The 23,398-nt window shown below is 44.2% G+C and overlaps 1 protein-coding gene across 11 annotated transcripts in view; it reads right to left on the bottom strand.

Moving 5' to 3' along the window:
* Positions 1-23,398, bottom strand: part of wu:fj29h11 (uncharacterized) — a 55,501-nt gene that overhangs the window by 24,046 nt on the left and 8,057 nt on the right. For 3 of the 11 annotated variants that reach the window (XM_090212203.1, XM_090212204.1, XM_090212205.1), the window contains 17 exons: positions 18,178-18,749; positions 17,774-17,957; positions 17,118-17,617; positions 16,757-16,885; positions 14,870-15,067; positions 14,634-14,774; positions 14,216-14,476; positions 8,322-8,502; positions 7,985-8,151; positions 7,509-7,670; positions 7,123-7,298; positions 6,686-6,870; positions 6,256-6,480; positions 4,468-4,577; positions 4,060-4,287; positions 3,753-3,867; positions 78-276 (listed from right to left, as the gene is read on the bottom strand). In XM_090212203.1, the coding sequence (XP_090068329.1) occupies positions 78-276; positions 3,753-3,867; positions 4,060-4,287; positions 4,468-4,577; positions 6,256-6,480; positions 6,686-6,870; positions 7,123-7,298; positions 7,509-7,670; positions 7,985-8,151; positions 8,322-8,502; positions 14,216-14,476; positions 14,634-14,774; positions 14,870-15,067; positions 16,757-16,885; positions 17,118-17,617; positions 17,774-17,957; positions 18,178-18,749 (3,733 nt within the window). Of the gene's footprint in view, positions 1-77; positions 277-3,752; positions 3,868-4,059; positions 4,288-4,467; positions 4,578-6,255; positions 6,481-6,685; positions 6,871-7,122; positions 7,299-7,508; positions 7,671-7,984; positions 8,152-8,321; positions 8,503-14,215; positions 14,477-14,633; positions 14,775-14,869; positions 15,068-16,756; positions 16,886-17,117; positions 17,618-17,773; positions 17,958-18,177; positions 18,750-20,007; positions 20,874-23,398 lie in introns of those variants that run through there. The other 8 variants (XM_090212206.1, XM_090212208.1, XM_090212207.1 and 5 more) reach the window with 4 other exon arrangements.

Genomic DNA, 23,398 nt, shown 5'->3' with positions numbered 1-23,398 from the left:
ACAGCATTGTGAAACCAGGTTAGTGTTTCTATTCATGCAATGTATCATTTTATGCATTAGGCAGTATAAAGACAAACCTGATGTCATCAATTATGTCCTTGTGGCAATCCACTCTGCTCTCTGATTGGCTATCAGCGTTGTCGGCTTTCTCAGGCTCAGCCAATGACTTCCCTTCCTTCCAGGCTTCATCTCCGTCTCTCTCGGTGTGTGTGTCTCCGAGTGTCTCAGAGGTTAGCTCATATAACTCATCATCATCGTCCTCTTCATCACAGCCCTCTGAAGGACGAAGATCTGTTAGAAATCTGACTGTATTTTGACTACTAGGGATGTGACAAATGTAACATGTATCTTAACGTTTAAACCAGGGGCTGGAACCAAAATATATATTTTTAGTTTTGTTCTGAATAGAACCACTATTTTTTTCATTTCGTTCAACAGTTCCGACCAGCAAAATAAAGTTTTGAACCAGTTTGAATCCAAAAAAAGTACTGGTTTGTATCGTTTCTTTCTGTTCCTTTTTCAACCTGTGAAATCTACAGATTTCTTTTTTTTTTACATTTAGCTTATTAATACCCCCCTAGAGTGGATGTCAACGCCCCAGTGGAAATCTAATTAGAAATCCACTGCATCCAACAATGTCGCACTTCCGCATCTGCGATGAAAGGTGACAGAGCTAGAGCAGTGTTTGTCAGACCATGAGACATCTGCGATGAAAGGTGACAGAGCTAGAGCAGTGTTTGTCAGACCATGAGACATCTGCGATGAAAGGTGACAGAGCTAGAGCGGTGTTTGTCAGACCATGAGACATCTGCGATGAAAGGTGACAGAGCTAGAGCGGTGTTTGTCAGACCATGAGACATCTGCGATGAAAGGTGACAGAGCTAGAGCGGTGTTTGTCAGACCATGAGACATCTGCGGTGACAGGTGACAGAGCTAGAGCGGTGTTTGTCAGACCATGAGACATCTCGAAAATCAGTCTTCTCACAAAATCGTCTGTAGCATCTGAACGGTTTGGCCTAGAAACTATACTGAACAAAAATAAACGCAACATATATACATTTAAAATATTTTACTGAGTTACAGTTCATATAAGGAAATCAGTCAATTTAAATAAATTCATTAGGCCCTAATCTCACTTTGTCATTATGGGGTATTGTAAGTAGATTGATGAGCAAAATGTTTTATTTAATACATTTTAGAATAAGGCTGTAACGTAACAAAATGTGGAAAAAGTAAAGGGGTCTGAATACTTTCTGAATGCCCTGTATGAGCAAGAACTGTCGAAAGCACATGACCTACCAAGTGTCAGCAAAAGAAGAAAAACCACAAGCCGAGGAAGCTCCTACAGAAGTCAGTGAAAAGGCATTAGTGACATAAGCAATTGCCATTTAATGGAGTTCCACACTTTATATAGATTTATCAAGCCACTTGGATCGAAGCAGCGCTGCCGACGAAAAATACCATGAGTTGCCTCCCAAGTGGCACAGCAGTCTAAGGCACTGCAACGCAGTGTTGCGGCGTCACTACAGCCTGGGGTTCGATCCCAGGATGTCATTAATGGCCGTGACTGGGAGTCCCATAGGGTGGTGCACAATTTTGCCCAGTGTCGTCCGGGTTAGAGGAGGGTTTGGCCGGGGGGGGGGGGGGGGGGGGGGGGCTTTACTTGGCTCATCGCGCTCTATGAGCCAAGTAAAGCCCCCCCCAACTGCTTGTGGTGGGCCGGGCGCCTGCAGGCTAACCTCGGTCGTCAGGTGAACGGTGTTTCCCTGACACATTGGTGCGGTTGGCTTCTGGGTTAAGCGGGCGGGTGTTAAGAAGCGTGGTTTGGCGGGTCATGTTTCGGAGGACGCATGACTCGACCTTCGCCTCTCGAGCCAGTTGAGGAGTTGCAGCGATGAGACAAGATCGAAATTGGGGAGAAAAAGGGGGTAAAAAAAAAGTCAGCATCTTGTGTGACCACCATTTGCCTCATGCAGGTCGACATGTCCTTCGCATAGTTGATCAGGCTGTTGATTGTGGCCTGTGGAATGTTGTCCCACTCCTCTTCAATGGCTGTGCAAAGTTGCTGGATATTGGCGGGAACTTGAACACGCTGTCGTACACGTCGATTAATTAAGGCCGATTTCATGTTTTCATAACGATCGGTAAGCGGCCTTTTTGGACGCCGATTATGGCCTATTACATTACACTCCACGAGGAGACTGCGTGGCAGTCTGACCACCTGTCACGCGAGTGCAAACAAGGAGCCAAGGTAAGTTGCTAACTAGCATTAAACTTACCTTATAAAAAAATCAATCTTCACATAATCACTAGTTAACTACACATGGTTGATGATTTTACTAGTTTTAATTAGCTTGTCCTGCGTTGCAAATAATCAATGTTAATTTACCATCGAATCACAGCCTACTTCACAAAACGGGTGCCGATATAACAAGCGCATTCGCGAAAAAAGCACTGTCGTTGCACGAATGTACCTAACCATGAACATCAATGCCTTTCTTAAAATCAATACACAAGTATATATTTTTTTATCTGCATATGTAGTTAAAATAAATTCATGTTAGCAGGCAATATTAAACTAGGGAAATTGTGTCACTTCTCTTGTGTTCAGTGTAAGCAGAGTCAGGGTATATGCAGCAGTTTGGGCCGCCTGGCTTGTTGCGAACTGTGTGAAGACCATTTCTTCCTAACAAAGACCGTAATTAATTTGACAGAATTGTACATAATTATGACATAACATTGAAGGTTGTGCAATGTAACAGCAATATTCAGACTTGGATGCCACCCGTTAGATAAAATACGGAACGGTTCCCTATTTCACTGATAGAATTAACTTTTTGTTTTCCCGAAATGGGAGTTTGCAGATTTGACCATATTAATGACCTAAGGCTCACATTTCTGTGTGTTTATTATATTATAGTTAAGTCTATGATTTGAAATTTGGTAGGCAGCAGCAGGCTCGTAAGCATTCATTCAAACAGCACTTTCTTGTGTTTGCCAGCAGCTCCTCGCAATACTTGAAGCACAGTGCTGTTTATGACTTCAAGCCTATCAACTCCCGAGATTAGGCTGGCAATACTATAGTGCCTATAAGAATGTCCAATAGTCAAAGGTATATGAAATACAAATGATATAGAGAGAAATAGTCCTATAATTCCTATAATAACAACAACCTAAAATGTCTTAACTGGGAATATTGAAGATTCATGTTAAAAGGAACCACCAGCTTTCATATGTTCTCATGTTCTGAGCAAGGAACTTAAATGTTAGCTTTTTTACATGGCACATATTGCACTTTTACTTTCTTCTCCAACACTTTGTTTTTGCACTGTTTAAACCAAATTGAACATGTTTCATTATTTATTTGAGGCTAAATTGATTTTATTGATGTATTATATTAAGTTAAAATAAGTGTTCATTCAGTATTGTTGTAATTGTCATTATTACAAATACATTTTTATTTATTTATTTTTAAACCGGCCGATTAATCGGTATCGGCTTTTTTTGGTCCTCCAATAATCGGTATCGGTGTTGAAAAATCATAATCGGTCGACCTCTAATTTTCATGGCAAAACAAAACAGGAAAGATGCATATCTCTTCCTACTAACGTTACAGCATTGTTGAATTAGGTATTTGTAAATAAAAAAATCCCTTTATGATGATGTTTGGAGTAGTTTTGTGATAACTGCACTGCAATTTAAATTTTTTTGTAAATAATAATCATTTTGGTTAGGGATTTTCTAAAACTCACCTGCATGCTGTGGCTGAGTGGGGTGGGAGGAGTCAGAGCTGTAGTCCTCTGGGAACTCCTCATCCTCACTGAGAGTCTGAGAGAGACTTCTGCTCACAGAATCCACAGGAGCAGGCTGGAGATAGGATAAGAAAGAGCAAAGGGGGAAGATTTTTTACAAAGCAAAAAAGTGGAGCTTTACACTGTATAAAAACAAAACAGCAACAGATAAAAAACAATGGACAATATTCAATTCATGAAATAAATTTACATTTTAGATATAAACTGAATTGACCCCATCACTTATGGTAATCTCCCCTGTTCTGACCTTGGTCTGGTCAGCTGGTGGTGTTTGGGCCTGGTTCTGGCTCAGGTCCTGGTTCTGTGGTGGGCTGAGCTTGGTGTGGTAGTCCTTGACCCAGTCTGTGATGCCAAGCACGATGCCCAGCTGGTGCAGACAGTTGAGGTGGCGCAGGTTGGACCGGGCTGTAGACAGCAGCACCGCTTTAGACTTGGCCTGGCCACCCAGCACCCGAGAGAAGGGCTCCAGAAACACCTGAAAGGACGGGGATGGAGAGAGGTTATACAGGTCCAAATTGATTACAGAATTTCTTTCCACTCATGGCTGGTTTTGAATATGAACTGTAGGGCTCCCTTTTGGGCCCTGGTCAAAAGTAACACAGTATAAAAGGAATAGGGTGCCATTTCAGACACAACCTGTGACTTGAACGCTGACCTGTTGCAGCAGGGCCCGGCAGGTTCTGGTGGGGATGCGGATCAGACAGTCCAGGAGGAAGAGAGCCACAGAGCTGAAACACGACCCGTCCTCCTCAGCCCGTGACAGATCTGAAGAAACGATCTTATAAATGATTTTTATATATATATATATATATAAAACATTCTTATTGGACTTCTGTTCACAACCACCCCACCACCACCCTCACACAGACTTTACAGAGATCCTAGGGCACAATACAACTTTTGTCCGATTGCGATTTATCCCCAAATTCTGTTTTCTCCGTTTTCGTTTTCAAGGTTTATGTTTTTTCAAAATGTTTTCAGGTTTTGCTCTCAATTTTAGGGCTAGACATTCGGGGCTGCCGCTGGCCCGGCAACATCTGCTGAGCACACCGGGCCAGTTAATCAAGCTTTCATATTGCCGTATATTTGTATTTAATCCTTTACGTTTGACACTCAAACTTGTTATCAACCTGCATCCGGTTTCCAAGCGGAGTCAAGAATGTCAAAGCCTTCCCTCTCTGTCTCGAGTGAGCCCCGCCTCAGTACGTTCTAGATACTCACGCCAGAGTCATCATCAATTCAGAGTTGAACACAGGCACGCGCATTCCAAAATCACAGGATAAATGTCCCCACCTGCTTTTCAGTCTTTTTTTAAATATCAGACATCCTACACAGCAACGTCTTTATTAGCAAAAAAAGGTTTACGTAGGCCTAGGCCTACCTACATGTAGCTAGCTACCTGATCACCGACAACGATGAGACAGCCTATAGGGAGGAGGTGAGACCTGGCCGTGTGCTGCCAGGACAACACCCTCTCCCTCAACGTGATCAAGACTAAGGTGATGATCGTGGACTACAGGAAAAGGAGGGCTGAGCACTTCCCCATTCTCATAGACGCGGCTGTAGTGGAGCAGGTTGAGAGCTTCAAGTTCCTTGGTGTCCACATCACCAACAAACTATCATGGTCCAAGCACACCAAGTCGTGAAGAGGGCACGACAACACCTATTCCTCCTCAGGAGACTGAATAGATTTGGCATGGGTCCCCAGATCCTCAAGAAGTTCTACAGCTGCACCATCGAGAGCACCACCGCCTGGTATGGCAACTGCTCAGCCTTCGGTCGCAAGGAGCTACTGAGGCTAGTGCGTACCAAGCTTCCTGCCAACCAGGACCTCTGTACCATAGTCACTTTACCCCTACCTACATGTACATATTACCTCGACTAACCTGTACCCCCGCACATTGACTCGGTACCGGTACTCCCTGCCTTATTGTTATTTTATTGTTGCTCAAATCTTTTACTTTAGTTTATTTAGTAGATATTTTTCTTAACTATATTTTCTTAAAACTGCATTGTTGGTTAAGGTCTTGTAAGTAAGCATTTCACGGAAAGGTCTACACCTGTTGTAATCAGCACGTGACAAATACAATTCTTGGCCGAAGCCAGTAATTTCCTCATTCGGCCAGTAGTTTCACCTGGTACTGGTCCGGTGTGCCACTGGCAAATTTACTTGAATGTCAAGCCCTGGAAATCACCATTTTGTCTTAGAAAAACAACATAAGTAGATGTTCTAAGTCCACAACAATGCTTAAACCACATCAGGAGACCACTGGAGGTATGTGAAAAATCTAAGAAACATTTATTTATGGGTGTAGTTACCCTTTAATTTAATGCAAGCGCACACCAGGAAGATACCTTTTAGGTGAGAAATGTTTCTGTAGCACTCATAGACACTGGATTGATGCAAATAATCATGATATCAAGTTTCCAATCGCCTTCTTACCTTCCTTCGCTACCGCCGCCGCAAGAGAGCTCTCCATGTGATTGGCCAGGAGGGCAGTGGGGGCGTTGGCTGTCCCATCAGCCACCACCATGGAGACCAGGTGTCCTGCCGTGCCCACGGGGTCAAGGGTCATGGCTGCCTGGGAGAAGAGCTTGTCCCCTGTAGAGGTGGTGACTCGCAGGAGAACACCTGGGGACACCTCCAACGCTGACAGGTCTGTGCTCGCTGCCCCACAACAGATGGACATGTCATGTATATTTATTATGATCAATTTTGTACCGATGTTCAATTTAGAACAAAAAAAAACCCACCAACATGATCAAACATTATTGGCCATCAACAGTTACATTACTAACAGTAACACTACAACCCCAGTCTAAGACTGTAGGGGCTAGGGGGTCAATTTGCAATTGCTATGTATGGTTCCTACCAGCGTTCCTATCAATGAAGTCCTTAAGGGGTCCGTGGCGGGGCCTGAAGACCAGCTCCCACTGGCTCCACTGACCCAGCTCATCCAGTAGAGGGCAGGAGAGGAGACAGGACAAGGCCTGGGTCTGAGATACCTCCCCTAGGATACCCACCGTCTGCTGGGCCTCACCTACACTACTGCTACTGCTAGGGGGGAGAAGGGGTAGAGTAATAGAGCATGGAAGGAGTGAGAGAAAGAGTGAACAGGGGTTTAAGATAAGTGAAAAGGAGATTGACATTTGATTTGATCAGTCCAATTAAAGGCCGACTTTACACCCAATCTGCCTCAAACATTCCACTGTACTGTACTGTAGGAGATAGTCCCAAATGGTACCCTATTCCCTACATAGTGCAGGGATAGTGCACTATATAGGGAATAGAGTGCCATTTGCATCTTACCTGGTGTCTCTGGGGAGCAGGGCTGCCTCGTAGAGCACATGGCTGAGCCCTCCTCCCAGACTGAGCTCTCTCTGGCGCTGCACCAGTCCCACCAAGGTCCTAAGAGGTCCCAGCCCCAGGTCTCGACTGTCCCTCACCCCGTAGTGGGCTCTCAGACACCACTCGACGTGGGACAGCTGGGAGAAAGACACCCACAGAGATAGAGAGATCAATAAACATGATCAGTACAGACATTTAGAAGTTAGACATTTAGAAGTTAGACATTTAGAAGTTTTTTTATTTATGTACTTTTTTTAATCATAGCAATCAATAGGAGTGTGTGTGTGTGTGTGTGTGTGTGTGTGTGTGTGTGTGTGTGTGTGTGTGTGACCACGCGTCTCACTCACCCCGTCTGGTTCGTTGGCTGATGTCGTGCCACACTGTTTGATAAACTCAAACACGTCTTGTCTGTTGGGTCTGAAGCCACATCCCTGGCCCTGCCAGTCCTGACCACCACCACCACTAGTGCTGCCCACAACCACAGCACTGCCTACTGTCTCCTGCAGGACCTTCACACAGACAAGAGGAGAGGATGGATTCATCAATACAGAATGAGAAGTATCAGGTTGTGTCTGAAATCACACCCTATTCCCTATTTAGTGCATCACTATTTAGTGCACTACTTTTGACCAGAGCACAGGCAAAAGGAGTGCACTATATAGAGAATAGGGTGCTATTTGGGACACGCAACTGCAGTCTAGAACGGTTCCTCTCCTCGCATCTTTTTCCTCATGACCACTGAAGGAAGAGGGGTGACAGGAGAGGAGAAGAACAGGAGAGTGATTGAACAGACAAAGATTAGAAGAGAACTAGTTTATGTTACCTGAGCATGTTTGACCAGGAACTCCAGAAAGGAGCCCTGCTCCAGAGACGTGAACTCTGTGACCTGGAAGTGCTTGGCTAACTTCCTCTCCAGAGACGCCACATGGGCCAGGGTGAATGGAGAGCTGTGATTGGACAGGCTCTCCATCAGGACCTGCTTGACTGCGGCTGAGACACACACACACACACATGTAAACACAAAGGTCATTGTTGTACATTCACGGTCATATGATATGATAGTATTCTTTGACAATTTCAAGATCCAGATTCCCAACCTACACTTAATCTTATCATTGATACGAAGTGAGACACTGATAATGAGTGATGTTAGCAGCTACCTTCGCTGGGTGGTGTAGCCTGTGTTTTCTCCTCAGCTCTCCTCTCCTGAGTGTGTCTGGCTGGCTTCTCTTTGGGCACCAGGTCCTGAGGGGCAGCCAGCGACCCCCCACAGATAGCCAGCTGGAACAAAGCCCTGGCCAGACGGTCAGCTGACACACGCAGCATGAAGTCCTGCACTGACTGGACAGGAAATGACAGCACACTCCGTCAGTCACATTACGGCATTAGAGAAAACCATAACCTCTGAGACACAAGACATCATCCTAAATAGGACGGTGTGGGCAGATTTGTTTGTCAAATAAAATGTGGGCCAGAAAAAAAAAGGGCAGTTATTTCTAAATATATAGGTCCACTATAATTCATACCTACTTTCAGGATTTAGACATTCAAGTGTAGTCCAGAGTTGTCTTTTTATCCATATGAATCATTTCCACAAGACAACAAACAGAAAACAGGACTGTTGTCCATCCCTGGCCTAGATCGTGCCAGAGGAACTCAGCCTACAAGTGTCTGGTTCCACTGTCAGAACTCCAGACAGTGGAACATATTCAACTCAGCATCAGGCTGAAACAGCTACAGCTGAAGCAGGCTAGCCAGCCAGCGTTTTGTTCCCTAAAAACTTTTTCCTATGGCGTTGTTAAGGATTAGCCAATTAGCAAGTATTACTTATGGTGACATTTCCTTAATAAGCAGAGAAGAGACAGTTGCTCACACACTCATTTGACTGTGATCCACCTCTCTCTTACTCCCCCCCTCTTGCTCATGGACCGAAGCAGGGGCTTAGTGGAATTGTCACCTAGTCTCAAATAAAAACCAGGGCATGATGTGACATGTCATGGGGGATAACCAGCTAAATCCCAAAGTTTTACACAAAGTCCCCTAGCAGAGAAAGAGGGATCAGAGCAGCCTTCTGAGGGGTAACAGAGAGAAGGTTAATGAGGTTTCTGGAAGACTTAGGTCAGAGGGAGGAGGGATTCTAGGGTCAGAGTTTGACCTTTAGAAATCTAAACATTTGTAACTGTTGGAGCCAGTTCCTATATTTCTTTTATGCAAATATTTGTTTATTAGGTCATATTGTGCCATTTAGATGAACTTAAAACCAGTTGCAAGATTTGAGACACATGTCTTACCTTGATCTTTTTAGTTTAAATGGAATATTGGATCCTTTGTTTACCTTGTACTTATCATTTTGGATTCTACAAATACACTTTAAAAGTTTTATTCATCAAACCATTGGATTCTTGACTTTCTATGGGATTTTGGATGTGCGTCTTAAATTGTGTAACTGGTTTTGCCACGGCTAATTAATTATTTTTTTTAAAGCAAGAGGAGTTAAGAAACACTGCATTTTCTGTGACAGTGATCATGCATTGGATTTCTGCCAGAAGTTGAAACACAGGCAATCTCACGGGGGCAAACAGTGCATTTGAAAAGTATTAAGACCCCTTGACTTTTTCCACATTTTCTTACATTACAGCCTTACTCTAAAATTGCTAGTCTTACTTTAAACTCTAAATTCTCAATCTACACACACAATTCCCCATAATGACAAAGCAAAAACTTTTTTTGCAAATATCACATTTACATAAGTATTTAGACCCTTTACTTAGTACTTTGCTGAAGCAACTTTGGCAGCGATTACAGCCTTGAGTCTTCTTCGGTATGAAGCTACAAGCTTGGCACACCTGTATTTGGGGAGTTTCTCCCATTCTTCTCTGCAGATCCTCTCAACCTGTCAGGTTGGATGGGGAACGTTGCTGCACAGCTATTTTCAGGTCTCTCCAGAGATGTTCGATCGGGTTCAAGTCTAGGCTCTGGCTGGGCCACTCAAAGACATTCAAAAACTACTCCCGAAGCCAGTCCTGCGTTGTCTTGTATGTGTGCTTAGGGTCGTGGTCATGTTGGAAGGTGAACGGTCACCCCAGTCTGTGGTCCTTAGCTATCTGGAGCAAGTTTTCATCAAGGATCTCGCTGTACTTTTCTCTGTTCATCTTTCCCTCGATCCTGACTAGCCTCCCAGTCCCTGCCACTGAAACACATCCCGACAGCATGATGCTGCCACTACCATGCATCATTGTAGAGATGGTGCCAGGTTTCCTCCACACATGACACTTGTCACAGGCCAGAGAGTTCAATCTTGGTTTCATCAGACCAGAGAATCTTGTTTCTCATGGACTGAGAGTACTTTAGGTGCCTTTCTGCAAACTCCAAGGGGGCTGTCATGTGCCTTTTACTGAGGAGTGGCTTCCATCTGGCTACTCTACCATAAAGACCTGATTGGTGGAGTGCTGCAGAGATGGTTGTCCTTCTGGAAGGTTCTCCCATCTCCACAGAGAAACTCTGAAGCGCTGTCAGAGTGACCATCGGGTTGTTGGTCACCTCCCTGACCAAGGTTCTTCTCCCCCAATTGCTCAGTTTGGCCGGGCGGCCAGCTTTAGGAAGAGTCTTGGTGGTTCCAAACGTCTCCCATTTAAGAATGGAGGCCACTGTGTTCTTGGGGAACTTCAATACTGCAGAAATGTTTTGGTACACTTCCACAGATCTGTGCCTCGACACAATCCTGTCTTGGAGCTCTATGGACAATTCCTTCGACCACATGGCTTGGTTTTTGCTCTGACATGCACTGTCAACTGTGGGACATAGACAGGCGTGTGACATTCCAAATCATGCCCAATCATTTGAATTTACCACAGGTGGACTCCAATCAAGTTGTAGAAACATTTCAAGGATGATCAATGGAAACAGGATTCACCTCAGCTCAATTTTGAGTCTCATAGCAAAGGGTCTGAATACTTATGTAACTAAGGTATCTGTTTTTTTATTTTGAATACATTTACCTGTTTTCACTTTGTCATTATGGGGTATTGTAAGTAGATTGATGAGCAAAATGTTTTATTTAATACATTTTAGAATAAGGCTGTAACGTAACAAAATGTTGAAAAAGTAAAGGGGTCTGAATACTTTCTGAATGCACTGTATGAGCAAGAACTGTTGAAAGCACATGACCTACCAAGTGTCAGCAAAATAAGAAAAACTACAAGCCGAGGAAGCTCCTACAGAAGTTAGTGAAAAGGCATTAGTGACATACGCAATTGCCATTTAAAACTTCTTATGGATCAAATCCTGTTAGCGGGATCGATTTGACAACATCTGGTGAAATGGCAGAGCGCCAAATTCAAATTAAATTATTAGAAATATTTAACTTTTATACAATCACAAATGCAATACACCAAAATAAAGCTTAACTTCTTGGACAGCACCCCATCAAACAAACACATGACTATCATATTTCAACCAGCCAGGCGCGACACAAAACTCAGAAATAACGATATAATTAATGTCTTACTTTTGAAGATCTTCCTCTGTTGGCACCCCAATATGTCCCAAAAACATCACAAATGGTCATTTTGTTTGATTAATTGAATTGTTAAACCCCCAAAATGTCAATTTATTTGGCGCGTTTGATTCAGAAAAAGACAGGTTCCAACTCGCCCAACATGACTACAAATTATCTAATAAATTACCTGTAATCTTGGTCCAAACATTTCAAAACAACTTTCCTAATCCAACTTTAGGTATTTTAAAACGTAAATAATCGATACAATTTAAGACGGGATAAACTGTGTTCAATAGCAGATAAAATCCATGTGGAGCGAGCTTCAGATCGCTCGACCAAAACAGAAGAGTCCACTTGGCTCTACACTCCGAAAGGAAAGGTCTACTTCTTCATTACTCAAAGGAAAAACATCAACCAATTTCTAAAGATCTAGTGGAAGCCATAGGAACTGCAAGCATATTTCTATTAAAAACGGGCTTGACAGAAATCTAATAGAAAACAGATTGATCTAAAAAAAAAAAATTCCCTGGATGGATTGTGCTCGGGGTTTCGCCTGCTAAATCAGTTCTGTTATACTCACAGACATTATTCAAACAGTTTTAGAAACTTTAGTGTGTTTTCTATCCAAATCTACAAATAATATGCATATCCTAGCTTCTGGGCCTGAGTAGAAGGCAGTTTACTTTGGGCATGCTTTTCATCCGGATGTGAAAATACTGCCCCCAATCCCAGAGAGGTTTTAATGGAGTTCTACACTTCATATAGATTTATCACGCCGCTTGGATCGAAACAGCACTGCCAACGAAAAAGACCATGAGTTGCCTCCCAAGTGGCACAGCGGTCTAAGGCACTGCAACACAGTGTTGCGGCGTCACTTCAGCCTGTGGTTCGATCCCAGGATGTCATTACCGGCCGTGACTGGGAGTCCCATAGGGTGGTGCACAATTTTGCCCAGTGTCATCCGGGTTAGAGGAGGGTTTGGCCGGGGGGGGGGGGCTTTACTTGGCTCATTGCGCTCTAGCGACTCCATGTGTTGGGCAGGGCGCCTGTAGGCTGACTTTGGTCGTCAGTTGAACGGTGTTTCCTCCGACACGTTGGTGCAGCTGGCTTCTGGGTTAAGCAGGCGGGTGTTAAGAAGCACGTTTTGGCGGGTCATGTTTCAGAGGATGCACAACTCGCCCTTCGCCTCTCCCGGGCCCGTTGGTGAGTTGCAGCGATGAGACAATATAATTTTTTTAGGACAGTGAGTACAGTACCGGTATAATGTGTAAGCTAAGCCGGTCTTTTGTGATTGTTGGTTTGGATATGTTTGACACGTCTGTTTTGGAAACAAATGTCGCAAGCTCTTCAACTTTGAATGGGTTCATTAGGCATTATTGGAAATTCACTGTTGATATTTAAGTCGTCCAAGTTGATTGGCGCCCGAAGCTCAGAACGTTAATTAAGAAAAATAATGCTATTCAAGCATTGATGGATGGTGGCGAAAATTATGAAAATGTTGCCTGAAGAGGAGAGTCTGATCATGCCGATTGGCGATTCCCACCTACAAAGCGTAATTGGTCCAGATGACATTATCTCTGTTGGATCAGAAAGTGCATCCAAGTCTAAAAATGACTCAGAATCGCGACGGGCCATTGATCCACACGACAGTATCTGCTGTATCAAAAAAAAGTCACGTGCATCCAGAACAAGGTCACGTGCATCCAGAACAAGGTCACGTGCATCCAGAACAAGGTCACGTGCATCCAGAACAAGGTCACGTGCATCCAGAACAAGGTCACGTGCATCCAGAACAAGGTCACGTGCATCCAGAACAAGGTCACGTGCATCCAGAACAAGGTCACGTGCATCCAGAACAAGGTCACGTGCATCCAGTGCTAGAATGAGCACGCTGCTTTGAAAGCTAAAGCTGCAGTTTTGGAAAATAAACATGGAAGAAACCCAACTAAAGCCAAAAAAGGGAATTCTTTGAAAAGGAAGCTGAGCTGGCTGCATCAGCTGCCAAAATGCAAGTTTAAGAGGAATGTGAAAAATTCTCTGTTGCTCAAGCAATGAAAAGACCAGTGGATGACAGTAAAAGAGACTGGACCAAAGCTGAACACAAAGCCTATGAGGCATTTCAGAGACTGTATGCACAAAACTCCTCCAACATCACAAGAAATGAGTGGCACAAGAAACTGGACCGAATTTGACCACAACGCTTCTGAGGCATTCATGCAAATGATGGCACAAAACCCTGCACCAACATCACAGGGTTTACTTACTCCTACTGTGTACAGGATCACAACAGGGAGACCAAGCCATGGTGCACCAAGGCTGCATTCTGCACAAAACATCATACAAGCACAGCAGCCACAGCAAACGTTAGTTAAAAGTGAGTGGTTAAAATAGTGAACCCCAGAGCCATGGTCATCTACAGGGCTTGCAGGCTTTGCTTCCCGCGCAGCTCTAACCCACCCGATTAAACCAATGACCCAACCAAAGACCATCCAACCAACCATCCATAAGTTTTGTATTGCTGTCTTATGTTAATCATTTAATTAAGCAACCATTCACCTTGGTCATCTTGGGGTTGAAGACCCCGGATGCGTTGGTGAAGACCTCGAGCACGGCATCGGCTGCAGTCATGGTAACGTATTTCTTCCTCAGCTCGGCACTACCGACAGAGGAGAAGAGGACGGGACCCTGTGCTCCCTCCATCACGACCCTCTTCATCTTCCTCATCCTCTCCCCCACCTCCTCCTCCAACTCCCTCTGGATGGCCTCCCGGGCACGCTCCATACACACATGCTCTGAGCTCACCGCCTTCTGTAAGGTCTGGGGGAGGAGAGGGGGGAGACATGAATGAGATATAATAATAACAATAATAATTATGTTATGTACGTTACTTCAAATAAGAGATTCATACAGATTCATAACCTCTGACCATATTCCAACACTTGGAACTGACACCTCAGCGAAGCTCAAAACTTACGGCTATGGGCAGGCCCACGCTGTGTATACGAATGCCCAGTTCATAGGGAGAGTCACAGCTATACTGGTCAGACAGGTGCTTCATAAACTCAGCCAGGTCCACCTTGGGCTTATTCTGTTTCCTCCTGAACACACGCAGACTCTGGAAGCAGGAGACAGGAAAACGATATTTCAATATATATATATATATGTATATATGTATGTCCACAGTATCTATGTGTTCAATGTCTCTCTCACCCTCAGTATGTCCACAGTCTCTATCTGGTGAATGTCCTCATCCTTGGTGTTGCTGTCTATCTTGAACATGCGATGGATGAGAGGCAGTTTACACAGCGGCCCCAGGTTCAGCTCCTCAAAACGCTTTTTGTTCTTCAGACCAGCCAGGTTCTGACCCAACTCATACAGGGTACACATCGCAGTCACAGCCTCTGCAGACTGAGAGAGATATGGATACACGCCAGTTAATGATCAGATTATTCAGTTTAAAAACTGTATTAATGGACGTGCGTATGTGTGCAAACTGAACATGTTGATTTGACAGTGCGTTGCAGGTGCTTCTGGCATATATATGTGCGTGTACAGTCGTGGCCAAAAGTTTTGAGACACAAATATAAATTTTCAAAGTCTGCTGCCTCAGTTTGTATGATGGCAATTTGCATATACTCCAGAATGTTATGAAGAGTGATCAGATGAATTGCAAAGTCCCTCTTTGCCATGCAAATTATCTGAATCCCCAAAAAACATTTCCACTGCATTTCAGCCCTGCCATAAAAGGACCAGCTGACATCATGTCAGTGATTCTCTCGTTTACACAGATGTGAGTGTTGATGAGGACAAGGCTGGAGATCACTCTGTCATGCTGATTGAGTTCGAATAACAGACTGGATGCTTCAAAAGGAGGGTGGTGCATGGAATCATTGTTCTTCCTTGGTTACCTGCAAGGAAAAATGTGCCGTCATCATTGCTTCTCCACGAAAAGGGCTTCACAGGCAAGGATATTGCTGCCAGTAAGATTGCACCTAAATCAACCATTTATTGGAACATCAAGAACTTCAAGGAGAGCGGTTCAATTGTTGTGAAGAAGGCTTCAGGGCGCCCGAGAAAGTCCAGCAAGCGCTAGGACCGTCTCCTAAAGTTGATTCAGCTGCGGGATCGGGGCACCAGCAGAACAGAGCTTGCTCAGGAATGGCAGCAGGCAGGTGTGAGTGCATCTGCATGAAGACTTTTGGAGGATGGCCTGGTGTCAAGAAGGGCAGCAAAGAAGCCACTTCTCTCCAGGAAAAACATCAAGGACAGACTGATATTCTGCAAAGGGTACAGGGATTGGACTGCTGAGGACTGGGGTAAAGTCATTTTCTCTGATGAATCCCCTTTCCGATTATTTGGGGCATCCGGAAAAAAGCTTGTCTGGAGAAGACAAGGTGAGCGATACCATCAGTCCTGTGTCATGTCAAAAGTAAAGCATCCTGAGACCATTCATATGTGGGGTTGCTTCTCAGCCAAGGGAGTGGGCTCACTCACAATTTTGCCTAAGAACACAGCCATGAACAAAGAATGGTACCAACACATCCTCTGATAGCAACTTCTCTCTATCATCCACAAACAGTTTGATGATGAACAATGCCTTTTCCAGCATGATGAAGCACCTTGCCATAAGGTAAAAGTGATAACTAAGTGTTTCGGGGAACAAAACATCAATATTTTAGGTCCATGGCCAGGAAACTCCCAGACCTTAATCCTATTGAGAACTTGTGGTCAATCCTCAAGAGGCAGGTGGACAAACAAAAACCCACAAATTCTGACAAACTCCAAGCATTGATTATGCAAGAATGGGCTGCCATCAGTCAGGATGTGGCCCAGAAGTTAATTGACAGCATGCCAGTGCGGATTGCAGAGGTCTTGAAAAAGAAGGGTCAACACTGCAAATATTGACTCTTTGCATCAACTTCATGTAATTGTCAATAAAAGCCTTTGACACTTTTGAAATGCTTGTAAATATACTTCCATAGTAACATCTGACAAAAATATCTAAAGACACTGAAGCAGCAAACTTTGTGGAAATTAATATTTGTGTCACTCAAAACATTTTGCCACAACTGTATGTGTGTGTATGAGTATCCTGACCTCTATGAACATGTTGATCTCTCGAAGGTTGCGTTGCAGGTCCTTCAGAGCTGGTATCTGCCAGCGGAGGTCTATCCTGCCTGCCTCCAGAGTGCGGACCTGCATCAGCATGCACACCCTGGAGATCACCTGGGCACAGGACAGAACAGGGAGGAAGAGGTTAAAACCATCCCAGGAACACAACAAAAGTCAAGCTGGAAAATGGCCCTCTGGGACCTAGGTTGAGAAGCAGAGAAAGAGGCTGGAGTGACAGCAGAAGATCCCAAAGTGTCCACCAGATGGTGCCACTTGAAAATAAGTTGTACTGTTTTGTGTGTGTTATAATTACAGGTAAATAAGGGGAGCTTGGAAAGATTGTCACCTTCTCTCTGGTGACAAGTTCTCCCTCGGCTGCGATGTCTCGTATGACGTCCTCCACCAGACTATTCACCGCCTCAGGATCCAGAGCCTTCTTCCTCTTCCTCCTCATCCCATCCTCTTCCTCCTCCTCTTCAGCCTGCGCCTCCACAGCTCGCACGTTAGCCCCATGCACTTCCCTGAGCTGGGCATTGTAGGCCTCTCTGAAGACAGGGGAGTTTCCTTCCCTCTGTCCCACAGCTAGCTGCCTCCGCTCTTGGGCTTTGGTCAGCCTCAGCTCCGCTTTCAGTGCTGGGAAGTCGGAGTCCGATGCGGAGGTACCAGGCTGGGGGATTTGGGGAGTGATGGGGGGCTGGGAGAGTAACGGGGACGAGGATGGAACTGGTGATGTTGTTTGTAGCAGGGGGGACCTTGTTTTAAAGCGCACCTGGTCCTGCACGTATCCGTTGTTCAGTGGTGTGGAAGGAGCAGATTGTCCCTCACGCTCTGTCTTCTTTGAAGTGGCTGTGTGTGTGTGAGAGTGGGTGAGTGAGTGAGAGTTCATGGGTCAAATCAGAGTTAACAGGTAATTTCAACACATACAGTTAATGTTAAACCAGCCAGCATGGCAGCTGTTTAGTTACAACTTCTTAACATTATGAGTTATGATGGTCTCTCTACCTGCTGGTTTCTCTGCTCCTGTCTTTCCCGGGACTACAAGTGCGCAGGCTGCTGCAGGTTGTTTCTCATGGTTGTCATACAGAGACCTGTACTGCAGGAGAGGAAGTTGCTTCCCAAAGCGCAGCAAGTAGCCGTTCTGTAGTTGGGCGATAGTTGTGGCGGCAGGGGGGTACACCTTTATCACCTACAGCACATCCAATCAAGCTTTATTTAAACGTGCACTCAAAACAATACACCAACCACTTTACAATACAAAAAGCAACATTCATAGGAACTAAAAGACAGATTTAAGAACAGTATATTTTTAACCCTTATTTATACCAGGCAATTCTAATAAGAATATTCCCTTTCCAGCAACAGCCTAGAAAGATTCTATAATAAAACAGATTTTAAAAAGAACATACTTCTTTAACTCTGTCTAGTAGCTCTTCCCGAGTCACCTCTTCATTCTCTTTCACTGTGCTGGAGAAAGAAAGGAGAGGGGAGGAGCGGGGGACAGCAGAGGGGGGAATAGAAGGACAGGTAGCCCCAAGGGAGGATCCAGAGCTTGGGGGAGGCCCATAGCGAGAGCCTGGGGCCGGTTGTAGGGGATCAGACCCAGAACCAAAGCTGATCGGGGTAGTAGACTGAGGATGGGTTTTCAGTGGTACAGCTCTGGGGGAGAGGGTCCTCGATGGTGGATCCTTCCCAGACCGAGGCCTGCGGGATATGTCAACCTGGTCTCCCCCTGCCTGTGCTGGAGCTGCGGCGACTCCTCTATGGCTCCTGTGGAAGACCAGGTCCTTGTCCACATAGAGCTCCCCTTCCAGAGAGGCCACCAGGCTAGATGTAGAGCTGAAGCCCAGGGAGGACAGGGTGAGGTTGCAGTGGTACATCTGGCTGTAGGCCACCGTCAGCTTCTTCAGGGGTATCCCCTCTGGGTGCTGCTCCACCAGGGACAGGATGTTCCTCTGGGCCTTCTCAGCCTCCGACATCACTAATGCACACACACACACACACACACACACAAACACACAAACAAACACACGCACATAAAGGTCATTTTCGATGCAAACACAAGGAACATTTGAGATAATGCTTGTATGAGTCAGTCTGGGTGGAGTTTGCAGTGTAATAGCAGGTAATAAATAACATAAGACCATGGGTAAAAGTGAAGCAATCTCATGACTCAGACATTTTCAAACTGTCATCTACACACACAGTACCTGAGTTTAAAAGGTCCAAACAAGAACCCAGAATATCCCATTCAATTGGTACGTCAACTAGCTAGACTAAAAGCAGTCCAGCTTTAAACTTACTCCTAGTTATTAATAATCAGCCAAAACATTTAACTTGTAAAACATTTACAAACGTGATAAGCATAGAGAGGTAGGGAAACATCGGCATTTTGGCACTTTATCTACTATCACAATGTCAGATGAACTCATACCATTTGTTTGTCTAAGTGAGCAGTTTAAAGGAAGTTGCTAGCTAGCGTTTTCGTAATAACTAGAAGTCTATGTATATACAGGGCCTAAAATTAACACCCGCCACCTGCCAAACATGGGTAGATTTGGCCTTGGCGGGTAAGAATGTCTAATTCACCAGTCAAGTTGGTGTGTGGTAACACGCCGGGCTCTATAGTGTAAGCATTTAATAAAAATAGTTAAGTATGGGCACAAGTGCGAGTTGTGATCTATAACTAAATAAATGCTGCAGTATCTATTTTCATATTTGCAAATGCACAAAGAAATCTGAATCCTAACATTATAGCTATCCCACCTCGCACAGCAACACTGCCTGTGCTGAAAGATTTGTTTTTAGAAACAATGGGCAGAGGCATAAAAGTTGGTCTAATTTACTCGAAAGTCTACTAAAGTGAGACTTTGTCCTCGTGTTTCTTGGCTATTAAAATGGTTTTGTTCAAAAGCTAGGTTGCTTTTCAATGTTTGAGTTTGCTCCCACTGCTAGCCTATACTAGTGACATTCTCACAGGCATATGTGATGACTGAGTGGCCGGGCTACCATGGTAACCTTAAAGCTAAAAAATGTTGTCTCTGATATTTTTGTTAAAATACTCCGATCACAGAATATTAAATTAAACCGTACAAGTTAGCATTGGATCACAAAATTACCTCTAACTCCCTTCATACTGGACACACAGACAAAAGTTCATCTGACTCTGGGGAAGTATCCCTTTAACAACAGCTATCCTCATTGACAAGTCAAACCTATAAAGGAAAATGTCACCTTACCAAATGGTTGTTTTGATTGTCGATAGGTAGATATAATATACTTCAGTCTGAACTTTGTTGTGCTTGAATCAAAATGGTTCCCTGCACCTTTCTCTCATCCTTTAAACCTCCCCTTCCCATCTGACAATCCACCAATCATAGCAGCTCACAGGAGAAAGGAAACAGAAAGTAAACAGTGATCAGCTGAGAACAGAGTCATTAGTGTCTGACTCTCCTATTCCAGGAAGGAGAGACAGAAACCAGCCACCAGACTGTAGTGTAGCAACCCTCTGTGGGTGGTAAAATCATCTGGACTAGTTCCAAATGTTATTTTCAATACTTTGTTTTGCCTCTTTTTCAGTGTCTTTTTAAATTGTCAGGGACCATGTTGGCATACATAACTTGAGTGTTGCACCAGATTTGCTATCAAGCCGATTAATATTCAGTCCCTAGGCAGATGTTAAACTGTAGCAACAGGAGACAATACAGTAAAACACATTGCACCAGTATCTTATCTGTGTAGTAATAACATTAATGATGTATATTGGGATTAGAGATGATGGTGACTAAACAATAAGAGGAAAACAGAACAGAAAAACAGGAGTGAGGGATGACGTGAGTGAAGAGAGAGATTGGGAGGAGGGGGGGAGGGATTGATCCAAGGCCTTGAGTTTCGGTTTCCTGGTCTGCTACAGCTGACCCCATCTGAGCTGTTACCAGGGAAGTCATGTGACCATGCTTGCAGAAACCAAGCAGCTCCCACTATAAAGCAGCTCCCACTATAAATGTGTAGGGTTCATACGGTTAAAAAGATTCAACAGCACTGAGCAAATTGCAGGTCTGCTGAGAGCAAACTTGAACATTGTGAAAATTCTGTGCAACTTCCAGCATGTGTTTCCTGTGTACACTGAGGCTGTACCCACTTTAAGTTACAGTTTCAGACAGTGGTCAAGTAGGCTACTGTGGATGATGATAATGTAGACCTACCAGAGTCGCCTACCATCAAAAACAATGGAGAAAATGCATCCCATAACATGGAAATAGCTGTTCTATCATTCAGCCTCATCCAGTAGCAGCTGGTGCACCAACAAAAAAAAAGTGTCAAGGGAAGCCAGCTTGGATTTGGCGTCACTCCTATCAAATCCCATTAGGAGCATACGTCATTGATAGACAAAATGTAAATTAAAATTGTCCCTTTCTTAAATTAGCCATGGATGGAGATAGGAATTTGAATTTGTGGTTTTACTTCATTCTAATTTGACATACAGTAAATAATTTGTCTGGATTTCCTGAATCAGAAATGCCCTAAACTGTTGTTCTGGTCTATCCTCTCTCGAAGGTTATGGCAAAGGTGACCACAGATGGTGTCTAGATCCATGGAAGGGATAATTTGACCAACAGTGTGAACGTCAATCCCCCCTAACCGGCTGAAGCACGGCGACAAAGGCGTTAAGTTTGGTCCTGCACCCCTTCTACCGTGAGACCCGAGTCCGAGCCAGCAGCCTTTACACAGCATCCAGTTGAAACTCTCAACTGCCTTTTCGCTCATGCCTTTTCTCTAAGGAGTGCGACATGAGTCCACGTGGAGTGAGCATGGAGAGTGATTCTGACCAAACTTCTCTCATGTTGCTGGTGTACCGGTAGGAAAATGGACAAGACATAATGGACAATGGCGGTGAGAGACATTATCAAGGGCCATCCACTTTGAACATGTGCCATTGGAAGGACAAACTGAAATACTATCTGAAGAAGAACATGAAGACAGTGCCGAAAGGGAATGGGGGGGGGTCAACCATGCCCGTTAGGGCTGGGCGATATGGCCATAATCTCATATCCCGATGTAGGTAATTTCATATGCCAATAACGATACAAATCACGATATAGCACATTTATATAAAATTACCACCTGTTTCTTATTACATTTTGAATTATACGCAACAAATTAAAAAGGTACTTACTCATATTGATTATTTCTCCTTTTATTTAGAACCAAATTTTCAGTTAAACATGTAACTAAATAACATGGGGGGGTGGGCTTGCCTGTTTTGCATGTTATTTTGGCATTAATACATGTCACATAACAATTTGCAATTGGTACCTTGGGTCAAGTGTTAGCACCAACTCACAAAACCCCTGTTTCTCGACCGTGTAAATTGGAGCCATGTCTTTGCAGATGTAAGTTGTAATGGCAGCTGTTATCGCCCTCCATCTTTGCCATATGGTGTGCCGCGGGCAAAAGCCTCTTGCAACGTCCGAGCCGGGGGTTTGTTTTGGGCACTCGACTGTACTTTCTTGGGTCTCATCCATAGACTCTCTCCATACTGTTTCACATGATTCTTGCGTAGGTGATAAGAGGTTAGTGGTGTTTGAGCATGTTGTTGGGACCGGTCTGCGGCATATTTTGCAGAGGAAAGTTTTCTGGTCCATGTCAGACTTTTCATACCCAAACCACGTCCATGCTACCGAAGTAGCCCCTCTTTTAGGTACGAGCTCTGTGTCTCCGAGCTCTGTGTCACATTTACTCTCCTCCATGTTTGTTTGTGTTGCAAATTTCTTTCCGCGCAAAGCACGTCCAATTGACAAAAAACATTGCCGTAAAGAGTGTGATTTGCGAAACAAGTAAATAAACGATAGAGCAAAATATGAAACAAGACGTTCTATCGTCACACGATATATATCGCCATATCGCCCAGCCCTAGTGCCCGTAATTGTTCATTTGTGTGGATCAGGTTGATTGTGGAGGTCTGCACACTGCGGAATTTATAGTAATTTAGACTAAGAATGCATTGAGATACATCTGTTGTCATTAACATGCCACTCATGACAGTTTAAGACAGGGATGGTAATAAGTAGTACAAACCGAACAGTTGAGGTCTGAAGTTTACATACACTTACGATGAGTCATTAAAACTTGTTTTTTAACCACTCCACAAATTTCTTGTTAACAAACTATAGTTTTGGCAAGTCGGTTAGGACATCTACTTTGTGCATGACACAAGTCATTTTTCCAACAATTGTTTCCAGACAGACTATTTCCCTTAGAATTCACTGTATCACAATTCCAGTGGGTCAGAAGTTTACATACACTAAGTTGACTGTGCCTTTAAACAGCTTGGAAAATTCCAGAAAATGATGTCATGGCTTTAGAAGCTTCCGATAGGCTAATTGACATCATTTGAGTCAGTTGAAGGTGTACCTGTGGATGTACTTCAAGGCCTACCTTCAAACTCAGTGCTTCTTTGCTTGACATCATGGGAAAATCAAAAGAAATCAGCCAAGACCTCAGAGAAAAAAATTGTAGACCTCCACAAGTCTGGTTCATCCTTGGGAGCAATTTCCAAATGCCTGAAGGTACCACGTTCATCAGTACAAACAATAGTACGCAAGTATGGGACCATGCAGCCGTCATACC

This window comes from Oncorhynchus mykiss, chromosome 20, assembly GCF_057628025.1.
Source record: "Oncorhynchus mykiss isolate SJ-2025 chromosome 20, ASM5762802v1, whole genome shotgun sequence".
Taxonomy (NCBI): domain Eukaryota; kingdom Metazoa; phylum Chordata; class Actinopteri; order Salmoniformes; family Salmonidae; genus Oncorhynchus; species Oncorhynchus mykiss.
This window is presented reverse-complemented; position numbering and strand designations above follow the sequence as displayed.